The 15,103-nt window shown below is 38.5% G+C and overlaps 2 protein-coding genes across 3 annotated transcripts; both read right to left on the reverse strand.

Annotated features, from left to right (window-relative positions):
• Window positions 1-1,906: 1,906 nt before the first annotated feature.
• LOC144642003 (uncharacterized) lies at window positions 1,907-4,908 on the reverse strand. Its single transcript, XM_078501009.1, has one exon. It carries the CDS (start codon window positions 3,941-3,943, stop codon window positions 2,318-2,320), a length of 1,626 nt encoding a protein of 541 aa, XP_078357135.1. The 5' UTR covers window positions 3,944-4,908; the 3' UTR covers window positions 1,907-2,317.
• A 546-nt stretch (window positions 4,909-5,454) lies between these two features.
• Window positions 5,455-15,097, reverse strand: LOC144644213 (meiosis 1 arrest protein-like). 2 transcript variants are annotated; one of them, XM_078503646.1, is made up of 16 exons: window positions 14,944-15,097; window positions 14,657-14,725; window positions 13,947-14,104; window positions 13,674-13,782; window positions 11,052-11,119; window positions 10,387-10,500; window positions 9,873-9,939; window positions 9,474-9,548; window positions 9,158-9,265; window positions 8,608-8,708; window positions 7,926-8,057; window positions 7,465-7,476; window positions 6,710-6,811; window positions 6,370-6,597; window positions 6,167-6,292; window positions 5,455-5,830 (listed from the first exon to the last, which is right to left on the reverse strand). In XM_078503646.1, the coding sequence occupies exons 2-16, from the start codon at window positions 14,709-14,711 to the stop codon at window positions 5,570-5,572; spliced, it is 1,716 nt and encodes a 571-aa protein (XP_078359772.1). In that variant the 5' UTR covers window positions 14,712-14,725; window positions 14,944-15,097; the 3' UTR covers window positions 5,455-5,569. The 2 variants fall into 2 exon arrangements, with proteins under 2 accessions (XP_078359772.1, XP_078359773.1); XM_078503647.1 differs by lacking the exon at window positions 7,465-7,476.
• Window positions 15,098-15,103: the final 6 nt, after the last annotated feature.

Genomic DNA, 15,103 nt, shown 5'->3' on the forward strand with positions numbered 1-15,103 from the left:
GAGAATCTCTTCCCCGCCTCTCTATTTAGAAATAAATGTTCGGTCATCAAAGCAAATTATCTTTTGCCGTCTTCATATAACAACCAGAAATCCACGGGTACCGACGATTGTTCTCAGGTGGTTGTATTATTTCCGGTAAACTGCACCAGTAATATCCATTAAACTCGAAAATAAAGAGTTCGACGTAAGTGTAGCGGGTAAATAAATTACCAACATTGTTTCTTCAATCCTTGCCAAAGTTCCTCGAATTGAGGTGACTCTAGTGAATTAAATTGCTCTTCTAAGCCAGAGAAGGTCCTTCTTTATCATGAAGAAAACCAGCTTCTGTATCCTCTTAATCTTTTGCGAGAACTTCATTCTGTCTTACGTCTATGCCACACCACCAACAAGAGTATATGAACTGGCTTGAGTTGTGTAATCCTGGGTCCCGGTCTGTCTAGCTTGTTTCCTTGTTGAAATTTATACTTTCTTCAGGTTTAGCAGAATTAATTGCTTTAACGGTTTTTGTCCTTGGTCAACACCTCACAGACATGACGTTACAATGTTAGAGACAAATAAAGGTGTAGTTATACCTGAACCAATTAGATTCCAGGATAAACCTTGCACAAGCGACATGAATATATTTTCTTTTGACGTCACTGACTGTGAAAATGCAATGACTTGTTTCAATTTAATAAGATAAAATCTTGACTGTTTCACACATCAAAGGTACTGATCTGGCTATGTAAACGTCAAACATTATGCCAAAGATAAAGATTGAGACTTGTTAAGAGCAGTACGAACACGGAAATGGAATTATCTTCTTTACATGTCTTACATTTATAACTGAGAAAAAATTCTCATAGAATTACGATCTCTCTTAATTCAAGAATAGGCATGCAAGTTATCACTGTATGGAATTCTGATCAAGCTGTAGTTACATTAAACATTTTCCATACGATTTACTTTTATCAATCACATTCTAAGTGATAGCGTCTGGGAGCCAATCAGATCCTGACCCACATTGCCACCCAGATACCAATAGGAAGTAGGGTGGTGAATGGTCTTTCGAAAAATGCATGTCTCGCAAAATCTTAGCCAAATTTCAGGGGTCTCGTAGTCTCGAATTCTTCTTTGACGTCTTCTGCGGAGTCTCAATTTCTTTTAGCAAGGCTAAAAAGGTCTCGGGTTCGCAGAAAAGATATCAGTCTCGCCGTCTCGCATTTACCATTCGGAGCACCTATAATAGGCCAATTTTGATACTTATATCAAAATTCCAACATGGCACCGAGGCTTTGGGGACCTAAACAACCTCGATATAGCGTTTTTGTTTTCCTGAAGCCTCGACTCCATGTAAGAATTTTAATAGTCGGTGACTTCGATAAATTTTAACTGTTAGAATTTTGCAATAATCTGAAACAAAATTGTTGAGACACTCCCATGGAAACGCGATCATGCATGTTAAGATAGCCATCCCTTACTTAACGTTTGTTTAAAAAATGCATTGATTAAAGGAGTGGGAGTATATCGTGTAAGTAAGAATTGTGCAAAACCGCGCATGGGTCTCAAGTTTAAATATATTTTAATACCCACTTGTCAGCAGATTATTTTACAAAAAACAGTGTATATTTTTTAATTAACAATTAGACTACGAGCCCGAGTTTTCTATGAGCGAATAGTCAACGAGGCGCAGCCGAGTTGACTATCGCTCATAGAAAACGAGGGCGAGTAGTCTAATTGTTTTAGTAGAAACTCTAAAGGATTGCAGTCCAAAACCTACAGTTTTGTGCACTTTGAAGACAAAAATCAAGAAAATTTACCGCTTAAAGAGGTACGCGCGCGCGACTGTTTTCTATCGGCGAATAGAAAACAGTGGGAGAACCAATCAGATTCGCGGATTTCCAATAGAACACACGTGAGTTTCTACTAATCTTTGTTAGCTCCGGCTAGTGTGTTCAACAAGTGTATACAAGCTATGATAACGTTTTATACAAAATTTTAATCGCCTGCGTTTCTCCCCCGGGGGGACTCCAATATGAAAGAGACGGAGATGCTCGCCGTCTCGCTTAGGGGTATAAATTTCGTACTTCGGGTCTCGCTTAGGGTGTTCTGGGCAAAATTGCAATATTATTAACCGTTTGGGTCTCGTTTAGGGTTTCATAGGTTGGACGAAGAAATATACATATATAAATTCTCTTGTCATAATTTTGGTATCTTTTAGGGGTCTAAAATAGCTTGAGCCACGCCCAGATTGGTCTCTTTTAGGGGTTATTTCCAAAATCTTTGACGAGCATCCCCGTCCCTTTAATATGGGAGTCCCCCCACGGGCGTTTTCCAATTATGGATGACTAAATGGCATTTCACAGTAGTCTTTTATGTTGGGAAAGCGAGCTTGTACAGCTATAAACAGGTTTGTGCTGGACCAAACAACTATCGGCAGTGCATTGATTATCGCCACTGTCAAATGTCTTTTCCATTGCCTTCGCCATATTGCCATTACAGGTCTGTTCTGATAGCGAGTCTCAATAGCAATGGACACACTGGTGAAAATCCACTCGATCGCCAGCGGAACAGACGTGGTGATGGCAAATGACTGAAGTAACTGCAGTGGAGTTTTATTGTCCGTGTAGAAATATTCATGTAAGTGCAAGAAACCGTTGACGGAAATCACTGCACTTGGTTCAAACAGCATACTCAGTATAGCTATGTCTGCTGCAAGTCTCTCACGACGAGGAGTTCGAAAACTTCCCCAGGGAACCCGTCTTCTTTTATAAATTTGATGATGAATGTAATCTATCAAGACTACGGAGCTACGCTCGATGACCTCTGCTATGCCATGGATAATTCCAATCAAAGCGATTGATTTCAAACTCTTAAGATCTACTTGTAATAGCCTTAACATCACAGCCGACCCATAATACAACGGAACCAGTAAGACAAATGATGTTCCCGGATGACTGATTCTCCATAACCGCTGGACACAAAGGCGCGAGATACTTTTAAGGACAACTGTGATAAGAGGGGAAAACACGGCAATATTGACTTTTCCTATTTTGCTTTGTTTGTTGTACGCTGGATAAACAAAATATGCCACCAGGATGGCCACGACAATAGCAGAAACGCAGGGAACTATAATCAGCAACATTGTCTTGAATTTCTTTGTTTCAGCTCCTATACTAAAACGTCTAGCAAGGATCCAAGTTTGTATAAAGACATTTAACAGGAAAAAAGCATTTCCAGGGATTCTTTGCAGACGCGTTAACTCTGAATGGGAAATGCCGAAACCTTGTAGAGCTATACGGTAAAGCGAATCTAGGACGTAGAAAACGAAAGATATCAGAAAAAGTTTTCGTTTCAATCCCAATATTTGATGTGACCGGAAGAAAAACAGAGTATTAACGGAAAACCATGCATAAATGGGCATACAGAATATGGCTTCAGAAATGGTTTTAGACCATTGAACCTTGATTGGGATCGATTGTTTTGGACGAGCCTGACACATAAGCCAGGCTTGGTAATTGAGGTAGTAAACAAGAATAGCAAGCATGCCGATGATGGCCGCACTTAAAACGGAAATTAGAAACCCAAAGCAGAGCGAGTTCCAAACTGTACGAGTGAACGATGGTCTGAGTTTTTTCCAAGCCATTGCCCTATCATGTATGACTTGTTCTGTATCCTCGCTGTTCTCGATCGTCTGGATCGAGCAGGCATTTATAAACCTTGCCTGACCAAGATTAGTAGGAGCTAAGAACTCAGTGCTTGAAACTTCTCTTTCGCTGTATTCTTGGCAAATAAGCTCATCAACAGGTTGGCAGTACCACTCCATGCCCGCGCTTTGTAGAAGATTGTAACTTAACGATTCTGGATTAATCTCAGCTTCGTTAGGATTAACGTGTTCCGCGACACCGCGCGTGAAGCTGAAAATGAGGCCACCACACACTTCAACAAGAGTACTGCCAACCATTCTCGATTAAGTCTTTAAAAATACTGTCCACATTGAGTGCTTTTAAGCAAGTGAAGGTGTGCCTTCTGCACGAGCAACCTGCAGCACTGCACTGTATAGTTTTAATAACGCAAACTTGAACAAAAAGTGATTTCATGGCTTAAATTACGTTTAAAAAAATGATCATATGACGGGCGGTTCTGATTGGTTGTACCGGCTGTTGTTTTGTGTCAGAAAAGGTAAATAAGAAATTGAAAGCTCTTTTCGTGGTTCATGACCTGAATCTTGCGAGAGCTTAATCTACGGCTCATGCCTCCACCGATGTTTCGAGATCTCCTAAACTTTCCAATGTCTCCACTGCCCGGAAACAAGGAAATAATGGTAAAATACACTGATGAGTAATTTCCTTCGTTTCTTCAGCCAATCAGCTTGTGTTTTATCTATGTTTCATGGTATTTTATATAAATAGCATCGAGGCACTTGAAATGTTTTAAAATGGGTTAGAAGATGTCGCTTTTCATAGCAAGAAATTTGAATTTTTGCATATTAAAGCTTTACATTTTCTGTTTTGCAACCTGTCAAATGCTTTTCGAGTTATATCTCGGAGTACTTTTTAGTCCATTTTCACACTTATCGGTAAGCTTTTAAGAAGGAACCTACGACCCATGTTTCTACAGCCATTTCGACTTACTCCCAATTTTTCGGGTGTCGGGTGTTTCCATAACAGTGTATGGAAACAAGGAAATCGAGCTTTGTATTACGGATTTATGAAATAAACGTGTGAAATAATTTTCGGTTTCATATACCTTCAACCAAGCAGCGCATGATTTAATCTTCAGCCATTTGAAACAAAAAAAAAAACGAGAAAGGGAATTGAACATGATAACAAGTAGTGAATAATATAGTGACACGAGGTTCGACAAAGTTTGGATCAGTATACTAGATTAGCACTGATAAGTTTCAATTTGAAATTGTAAAGTTCTCAGTTGAAAATTAACAACTTCCCGTTCGAAACCTGTCAGTTAATACTTCGGGTAGTTAAGTATGCTGAAAAGCATGTGTAAGTGGTTATATAAACTTAAAATGATATTTCAGTTTTAAAGACAAAAGCTCTCTCATTTTCGATAATCGATGTTATTTGGAGAATTGTTCTTTAAATTTGATCGTATTCACAAGCTTACGAATGCTGGCTCGGGATATTCTGAGGGACGTTTTGTAAATATCGCGCTTCGAGACGGTTCCTGACATGACGTCACTCGTCACCAATCCTCAATTACTCGGTCAACTTTCTTGGGCGTGACGGAAGCGGGAACTTTAAAGCTCGATGTTAAAGCGAAAAAAATGCGGAATCCAAACATTTCTTCTAGAATACCTGTTTATGCGTTATAGAGATACAATAGCTACAAAAAACCTGTAGGCTGTATAGACACTTTAAATTACTTATGCTACACGTTCTATATTCCAAACTAGTCAGTGATTTATATTTCTTGATCAGTACGTACAGATGTGGAAACCAAGCAACATCATTCACATCACATTTAATTTTATTTTAATTTTGAATGCGGTCGCTCTACTATTTTTCAAGAAAAGATGCACTTCTAGACCTTTGCATTCGGCTCTCGAGAGTCGTGAGATGGAGAATTAGTGTTACAAGTTGTCTGGAAATGACGGTGGACTGCTGTTATACAGATTTGCCGCAGAATTCGATTTGAAGCGTTTAGACATAGAAAGGACGGTACCAGCTGATCTAAACTCGTTTGTTTGTGGAGCTTGGGAAGCGGATTCTTTAGAAGCTGTAAAAACCACTCTTCGCACTTGAGCCCGCGGTGCTGCCTTCGTTGTTTGTTGATTGGTACTGGTGGTACCAGTTTGACTGCTGCTTGTTGCTTGCTTGGCAGCCTGGGATTTCTAACAAATGTTAAAGTAAAGCAATTAAGCAAGTGCCATACGACACCATTAAAATAACAGCATGGTTTAAGTTTAACCCGCAAATAGTCCGTCCTTTATAGGGAAAAAATGAGGGAAAGAAAAAGTCCGTAAAGTTAGGCCAATATTTAATTTGGCATAAACAAACGGTCGTCATCCGACGAATCAGCAAGGATTTCGTCCGTGCCTGGATTTAACTTTCAGCTGCTGGCAAATTTTGATAAGTATAGAGTCTACGAAATATTCTCCAAACAAGTACAATAGTGTAAATGACTCTTTTCCTCTCGATGGCATTAAACTTTGCCGAGCATTACCAACCTGAGGTGCCTGAAATCGCCTTTTCAGTGGTTTTGAAGCTGAATTGTTCTTGAGGGATTGAGAGATTAGACACTTGTATAGATCTGAATGAACCAGAAGAGGATTGTATGTATTGGAGAGCTCGATCTGATAAAAAGGAAACATCAAGTCAATGAATTGTTTCCAGCGTAAGGGTTGCAGCCTAAAACTAATTTTGGTGTTACCTGGTCAAGGCATGAGGCTACTACTGACAGGGCGCTATCACATGGTCCTTCTTCTGGAGATTGTACATCGCTAGGTAGCATCATCTCACTGACTGCGATGGACTTCAACAACAGCGAATTGTCAGAAGGAAGGAGAAGGAAGTGTCCTTGAGGAGAGGCACTCGCAGTCTTCTGACGGCCATGCGATGTCCCACTCTGACCACTGGTCTTCGCCAAAAGGGATACACCCTTAATCAAGAATGATTGCAATTTTTATTTTAGTCAAAACACCCTTTCATAGTTTTCTTTCTTTATCTTTCACCACTATCGCTATGAAAAAAAGGTAAATTTTGCATGTTACCCGTTCCTTCAATACTGAACACAAAGCATAGAAGTGCTGCTGGTTGCTCTCCAAGTCTTCCCAGTCCAGTTTCCAACACAGTGTGGGCCGAACAATATACGGCTGTTAAGACACAAAATATGGTAAATACACTATTGAAATTAACTCTTTTGTTCTTATTGCCTAATAATACTCGCATACCCGGTTGATCACCTAAAAGCTATTTTTTTGTGTGCTAACTTTGCAATGGGTTGGTAAAGCCATTAATTCTTCCGTTGTCGGTAACGCAGTTTTTTAATTTTCGCTTCCAAAATTGACTCTTGAAATATATAATATTTAATAATTTGAGCAAAGCAAAGGACAATCAATTTATATGGGAATTTAGTTCCCCCCAATTATTCTCCAGTCATGCTCTTTTCGACTTTTTCTGTTATAGATTTACTTAGTTAGCATGTCAAAGTATTATTAAACTTAACTCCACATACTCCGTCTTGTTATGTAGTGGACGATCGAACAAGTATTTTCTGTGAACAAAAAATCTGTTCGAAAATATCAATGCCTTTTTGGCTTGATAAAATAGCCCGTGCATTCAGTAAAAAAGAAGTTTTCTTCCAGGTCAACACTAGCTTGGCTTTAGTTTACCACTGGGCCTGCAGTGTGGACAGTCTTTAGTCGTTTCCAGGTTAGCCTACTTCTTAATTAATTTTGTTAAACTATGGTAATTTTTTCAGAGAAAGTAATCAAAAGAATTAATTGCCCCCAAAAAATTCACTCACCATCCCAAAGAGCTGAACGGAGCAGTGCGTAAGGTGTCCACAAATGGAACAAATAGTACAAGAATAACATGAGTTAGAATTTTTTAAAAAGGTAAAAGAAAAACTGAGAGAAACCCTGTGGCACGGAGTTCATGTCAACCTGAACGGGAAAAACAATTACTAGTAATAAATCCTGCTGTGGAAGGGGAAAGATAAATTTTTCTGTGCGTAGTAAAAATAAGATTATTCTAAAAAGTGCAACAAAACAATTCAAAAATGAATGTACATAAGTCAAATGTCACGTTTGTCCCGAAAACAGTGTACGTTTGGTTGACTGCTTTCGTCTTAGACACATTAAGCTCTAAAATGAATTAAGTTATTCACTTCGAAAACTACAAATCAATCAAAAAAATACGAAAGGCGTATTTATTATTCTGAAAATTACTTCAAAGGCATGATCAATGTATAATGAATGCACTTACTACTGACTCGCAGACAGCCTCTGTGTTGACGAGCTTTACAGCAGTCAGGTTGTATACTGGATAGGTCAGAACATTGGGCTTTGTGATTGCTACTCCTTTGCTTGTGAGATTGGCTGATTCTGAGCACACAGTCTGATAATTAAGTAGGATTAAACACAAAATCCTTTGTACATTCCCTTAACATTGTCTTACTATATCCTTATTTTAAAGGGACACTGACACGGGGATTTTAATGCTTTTCGGTGAAAAGTACTAAAATTTGCGAATAGATCTTCTCGTACATAAAATGCACCTAGTACAAATAACATCAAGATTGTTATTGAAGGAAGAAGGGAGTCATAATAATTTTAAGGTGTTTATCCAGTCCACAAGAAAAAAAACTTGAAAAAATCAGCCTGACTTTTTCAAGTTGAGATCTAATTTTCCCGATGGCGTCACAACAAAACCACTTGTTTATCCCTTCACTACACTTGCAAGGTGATTTTTAACCAAATTGGATCACTATTTGCAGTCTCTATATGTCTTCAGGCTCTTGAGTTTTTGAAGTAAAACTGGTACAGTGTCCCTTTAGGAATCGAAGAAAAAGCCTGATGGCCAATCACTGCCAGAAGCGCTTGACTTCGGCGGGTTTCTGTAGCACCACGTCATACATTTGGGGTATTAAGGACAGACATGTACTTACAAAGCAAGATTGGTAAGGGAGGTGCAAAGGGTCAAGTAAACGTTCGTGAAGATCACACTTTAGAGTGAGACCAGTGTCGATGTGGTCTTGACTGTAATCACCTAACAAGTTGATAAAAATATAATGCTAGAGTACATTTGATAAGTTGTTAAAAACAAAACACTCACAGTGGAAGAACTTTTATGCCCATATACAAGCGCAACAGTATTTTTGACTTAACATATTTCATTTCTACTGGACCCGGAGATGTGGGGTCGTTTATTTGTTAAGGGTTCCTTAAACAAACAAGCCCGTAAACAAAACAAAACAAACAAACAAACAAGTCAATAAGCAGAGCGGAACTAAAACCAGTCAATTTTTGTCACAAGACTTTGTCCGCGCATGGGACCAGTTGGGAGGTTTGGCTGTGATTATATTCTGATATAATCTGCTGCACCATTTGAGCCGGCTGTGATTGGTTAGAGGCAGCTGCTTCGGCTTTATTTCTTAGACAGCTACTGAAATTCATCACAGACGCTGATAATTCTCATAGTTTGTTTATACCACTTACCTTCACTATCCTGGGTAAAGGCACTGGGTAAAGTTATCCGTAAGTGCTCTTGATCTGTACCGCCATCAAGTAGCCAAGTCTTGAAAAAGTTTTGAAAACTGAGAATATCTGCAAGATGGATAAAAATGAGACTTAAACCGGATGCGTGATTGGGTACGACAGACCTGGCATTGTGATAAGGCTGAGGTAATACAAATTATTCAACTTGGTTGAAAAGGGAACAGTGAAGATAGATGTAGTCAGTGAGGTAAAAATAAAGGCAGTATAAATTGAATTTTTATATCAGAACAATTGAACTTCTTTTTTAATTTATTACCTTTTCCAAGAGAAACAACGTCCACCAGGCCGCCTTCCATCAGTTCATCCTCGTCAGTTCCCGGTGAACTGTCGACTACAAAAATGAACAGTAACAATTAACCACTTTTCACAGTTTCAAATGAGGGCAGTTGTTACAGGGAGTGGAATGTGTTGCTATCGGTGGTCAGGCGAGTATGGGCTTTTATTGAACGTTGTTCAATCATTATGGAAACAAGGACGGGTTTTCCATTTCCTGTGTAATTTACGCACATATTTTGTCATAGAAATTGCTCTCGGTTAATCAATCAAATTCAAGAACGAGAATTTGCACAAATACACGGAGATGCACCAGGGGAAAGGATTCCTTTTACGCAGCGGATTTCTCTATAATTTATTTTGTAATGTTCCCTTTTCTCACCAGACCGGACGTCGTCTTCTTTTCTGTTTACTTCTTCAGAACTTTGCACACTGACTACTTGGATTTTCTGAAGTTGAAAAGTACTGGGTGAAGACCCGTGCTGACTTAGCTTCTAAGTTTTATTATGCAAGTTTGCTAGTACTATTGCGTTCTTACCAAATCTTAACTATAATTAAAAGTAAAAATAGTAAGCCACAAAAATGAATCAAATACCTTTTGTAATGTATGGTTAATATGACATTTTTGTTACTTCAAGAGCAAGAGAAAATGAGGTTAGCTATGATAATCGTTAATTGAACGTTGAAATCAATCAGTTTAAAGACTAAACTTTTATTTTAATAATTTGAGTTATGAACTATGATGCTTTCAGTATGTCGATTAAACACCTAGCGAAAAAAACGATGGGTCATTGGCTAGTGAGGCCTTCTAATAAAAGCTCCTAGATTACATCGAGAAAATAAAGGAATTGTTGCTGATGTTACTAAATGAAAATAATATTTAATTTTTATCAAACCTTCAAGTTTTCCAGCTCAATATTCTTGGAAAACTTCTCGATGTGTCTTGAGACAGAGGTGGCTGCTCTGCAGGTAAGAAAGACCATCTCTAGTTGACAACTAGATGTGCTCATCTAGAAAAGGAGAACAAGAGCAATTTACAATAAAAATTTCAGTGGATAGAAAGATTGAGGTCAATTTCGCTTCGGTTAAAGTCATAAAAGGTACGAAACAATGCTGAGTTATGTCAAAGTTCTTGTTCCTATAGAAACTAAGTGTTAACTGGGTGAAACGTTTGAAAAGGCCCGGCCGATACCGGAATCAGAATTCAAGTTTATTAAGTTTGTAGATGATCTAGCCCTGATCTGAACTACAGAGTCAGATGCAGGGGAAGACTGAAGAGCTATCATAAACAGCCCAAAGAGTACGGCTTAAAATTTCCAATCGGCAAGAGAGTTCCCACCAGAGATGTTGTTTGGCTTTCAAGCCACTCATGATCAGAAAAACTGGCATTCTTTATGAAGAGACAGTGATCGCATCATATAGCCCAAATTTCGGCCGTCTTCTCTGGCCGCTTACTCTCGAGTAATCGTCTTTTCCAAAAGTAAGCATCCGGAGAAGACGACGAAACGTCAAAAAATGAACCAGCAAATGATAATCATGATAGTGCGGTATTGTTTCTGACCTGTCTCAGACTTTGCGATTGTCGTTTAAACTGTGCTGCTGCTTCCTTAAGCGCTTGTAGAATAACATCTTGAAGGAAAAGAATTTGAATAAGATTTATTAATACTGCCCATGATAATAATAATGATAATAATGACTTTATAAATGTGTCTACAGTATTAAATCCAGCAGTGTGGGGGGGGGGGGGGGGGGGGGCACTGATAATAGGAGACACCTAGCTAAAACTATCTAAAATAACCATGGCGGCCAGTCTTCAGTTCAAATTGTAGCGATTCCACAAACTCAAACTTACTTTCTAGTACAGTAAAAAATCATTGACGCTTTTAACGAGTGTCGACCTGTTTAAAGCCACGCGAAAAAAATTTCATGGGGATTAATGGTTAGGTGGAAAAAACCTCATAGTGCAATGCAATCGCGCATTGAGCTCCAACGAAGGACGGGCGCCTGAGTACGAGGCAGGTGTGACGAAATAAGTCAGTAGTTTTCGTTACGCTTTGTGTTTGCTTTTTACCGACATAAATCCGCAACGTGCTAGAGCGATCGTTAAAAGTATAGTAAAGTGAGTAAAGCTGAACTTATTAAGCAAGATGCTCCAGTTAACGCGAAGGCTGGTCCTGTATCGGCTAAAACTGAATACATAATAATAATAATAATAATTTGCTAATTTATATAGCGCATATTTTCATGTTCTGATTAATAGCGCTTTACATCTTATGAAAATAAAAATAAAGTTATAGATTATAAAAATACTTCTTAAAAAGATAAGTTTTAAGTTGAGATTTGAAACAGTCAAGTGATGTCGCTTGACGAAGCTCCACAGGTAGAACATTCCAAAGTTTCGGAGCTGCCACTGAAAATGATCTAGCTCCCAATGTTGACAGCATCTTTCCCTTGGGATGGTCCAATAAGGGCATGCCAGTAGACCTAAGATTGTATAATGAATTCGATTTTATCCTAATTAGATCGCTAAGATAAGTTGGCGCCAGGCCATAAATACATTTAAAAGTCAAAAGTAAAATCTTATAATCAATACGCAAAGAAACCGGCAACCAGTGCAGCTCGTAAAGCGCCGGTGTAATGTGAGAAAACTTTCCGATGCCAAGAATAAGTCTTGCTGCTGCATTTTGTACACGTTGTAATTTAGCAATCTGCGCCTTTGGTAAGCCAAACAATAAACCATTACAATAGTCAAGACGGCTAGTTATAAAAGCATGAACCAAAGTAATTAAAGAATCCCTTGATAGGTATTTCTTAATACGTCTCAAATTATGCAAATGATAAAATGCCACATTACAAGCCTTGTTTATATGATCAGTCATGCTTAAGTTGCTGTCAAACCACGATCCAAGGTTTTTGACACATGGGCTTGGACTGATGCGATTATCGCCCACAGTAATGGAACACGAATCTAGTTTATCAAGCTGTTGTCGTGTGCCGATCAACAAAAACTCGGTTTTGTCATCATTGATCATCAACCGATCGTGAATCATCCATTTCCTCACCGCGTCAATGCACTTTTCCATAGCTTGTATAGCATCAGCTTGAGCGGTGTTACCAAGTGGTTTAAAACTCAGGTACAGCTGCGTATCATCCGCGAAACAATGAGCATCAGGAAGATAATGTTCTACGATCTTAAACAGCTTGGACACATATATTATGAATAACAGAGGCCCTAAGCACGAGCCTTGAGGTACTCCGCAGTTCAAGTCAAAAGGACGAGAAAGGACCCCATGTACAGAGACGCGCTGACTTCTATCAGACAAGTACGATCTAAACCAATTCAGAGCAGTCCCACGTATGCCAACCTCGTCAGATAGCCTCTCTAAAAGTAGTTGATGATCAACGGTGTCAAAGGCAGCACTCAGATCCAACAAAATTAACAATGTGACGTGTTGAGAATTCATCTTTAACAAAATATCGTTCATCACCTTGATAAGTGCAGTTTCAGTGCTATGGAATTGCCTGTAAGAAGATTGAAGCACGGGAAAGATAGCATTTGAAACCATGTGATCGTAAACTTGATCATTATAGGAAACCATGTGATCGTAAACTTGATCATTATCCCGGGATCATTATAGGAAATGTACGATACATGTAATTAACGCGAATTTCAAAAATTCGCGTTAATTTAATGTACCTTAATTTAAGTCATTGTTAATTAAAAACACTCTATTTAACAGCATTGTTATTTTAAGACACCTTTATTTCCTGGTAAGTTATATTAACACGTCATCTACTTCTCCGTCAAAGCTGCAGGGATAGCAGAGGCAGTGGAAAGCGAGCGCCAGGACGGGATGTATTCCATCCCTGGACCCATGCATTGAATATTAGTCACTTTTTGGTCTGTGTAAATATCTTTGTTGTGTATGGTTTATCGGAATTAAACCTCAAGTTCTGATGTTGGACGTTCTTGTTTTGTCTTTGGAATAGCGCAGCTTGCTATAAAGATTACTACGCAACAAATTCGCGTTAATTAACTGCATGTAAGCACACACCACACGAGAATTCGCGTTAATTATATGCATGTAAACATAAAGTTTCGACAATTCGCGTTAATTTTATTACGCGTACATTTTGTTCGCGTTGTTACAATGCTTCGTTATATTCCTATAATAAGGTATACCTGGTGTACACAGACAAGCCGACTTTTCCTTGAAAAACAACTTGAGTTCCTCAAAGGCAGTGTGGAGCCGCGGAAAGTTTCCTCTGACATGTTGCAAGGTGAAAACGTTCTGAAAAGATTATATAGTTTTCACTATTTCTTGATATCGCGATTAGAGTCATTCTGATAAATTAAACTAAACCATAAATTAAACTAAACTAAACAAAACCATCATTGAAAAGTTCTTGCTTGAATGGAAGAACAGTATATCAGTATATGACTCAACTGTAATACCTCTGGATGACTGGTGAGTGCAAATAAACCAAAGAATGGTGTTCGACATGGTCCACTCAGATGCGTGACAAGAGAGAAGAAATTTACCAAGGTATCATGAAGGTATTCACAGGTATCTGCGTCAAATGGGGGACTGTAGTCTACGAGTAGCACCCGAGCTAAAAAGACAAATATAAATGCAGCATATTACAACCTGCGAATCCGAACTGAAATTTTGCCTGTGTACTCGCAAAATCATTTGCAAAACTAGTTGCGGGTCCAGAGGTTTGAATGGAAAACGAAGGGGCAACGTGAAAATTGGCCCTTTTTTGCTTGAGGCCCTCTGGTCACTTCCACCACTGCACTGAAAACCAATCAGCATTGCTTCCCTCGCGTGCTGATTGTTGTGTGTAATTTGACAAGAACATGATGCAAACAAAAACTATTAAGCAAGCGTACCACGGGGAGTTAATTTGAAGGCCTTCCTTGGGGGGGGGGGGCGCCTTTTTTTTCTTTTTTTCTTCATTAATACATGTAAATTAAAAAAAAATACGAAATTTTCCTGTTAATTCATATTGTAAAGATAATCCTTGTTGTTCGGTTGTTCCCAACCATGTTTCAGCTTCCTTGTTCCGAAAATCCCTGGGAGTCCCTCTTATTTTTTTATTTCACGGAAAGATGCCCAATCTCAAATTTTATTTACGGTATTAAATAATATTTTTTTTCCTTGCCTGGTTGTCTTATAAATGCTGTTCGGTTGGGTTGCTTTTCTACAGTTTTATCCATGCCGTCTCGTTTTTCTGTGTTTCAAAATAAAGAAAAATAAAAGATAAGCTGCTTACAGAATGAATTTCATTTAACTTTTTACTTGACTTTATAATGACGTTCAGTCAACGTCGAATTTAAATGTTTAATTTGAATAAGTCGCTTCTTACAATCTTTAATTTGCATGAAGCACACAAAAAACGAACGAAGTCAACGAAGCAAGCAAAGTCAAGTATCAGTTTAAACGACTTACCTGATTTTACAAAGCTGTCGAGCTTATTTCTCGAGTTCCTCGAACGTGAATCGTTTCAGGGATAGTAATTAACTTTTCTCGTTTAAAGAAATATTCCAATAGAATAATAAAAAATGTGTTGTCATTATAAATTTGTTTTTTATTTCTCTTTCTCGAGTTT

Source organism: Oculina patagonica, chromosome 2, assembly GCF_052425735.1.
Source record: "Oculina patagonica isolate OP01 chromosome 2, crgOcupat, whole genome shotgun sequence".
In the NCBI taxonomy this organism is placed as follows: Eukaryota; Metazoa; Cnidaria; class Anthozoa; order Scleractinia; family Oculinidae; genus Oculina; species Oculina patagonica.

Coding starts and splice junctions, on each gene's coding strand:
- LOC144642003 (XM_078501009.1), bottom strand. CDS start 3,943: ATGGTTGGCAGTACTCTTGTTGAAGTGTGTGGTGGCCTCATTTTCAGC.
- LOC144644213 (XM_078503646.1), bottom strand. CDS start 14,711: ATGGATAAAACTGTAGAAAAGCAACCCAACCGAACAGCATTTATAAGA. Junction 10,501..11,051: donor AATCGCAAAGTCTGAGACAG/GTCAGAAACAAT, acceptor CTCCTTTTCTAG/ATGAGCACATCTAGTTGTCA. Junction 5,831..6,166: donor GGCGATTTCAGGCACCTCAG/GTTGGTAATGCT, acceptor AACATTTGTTAG/AAATCCCAGGCTGCCAAGCA.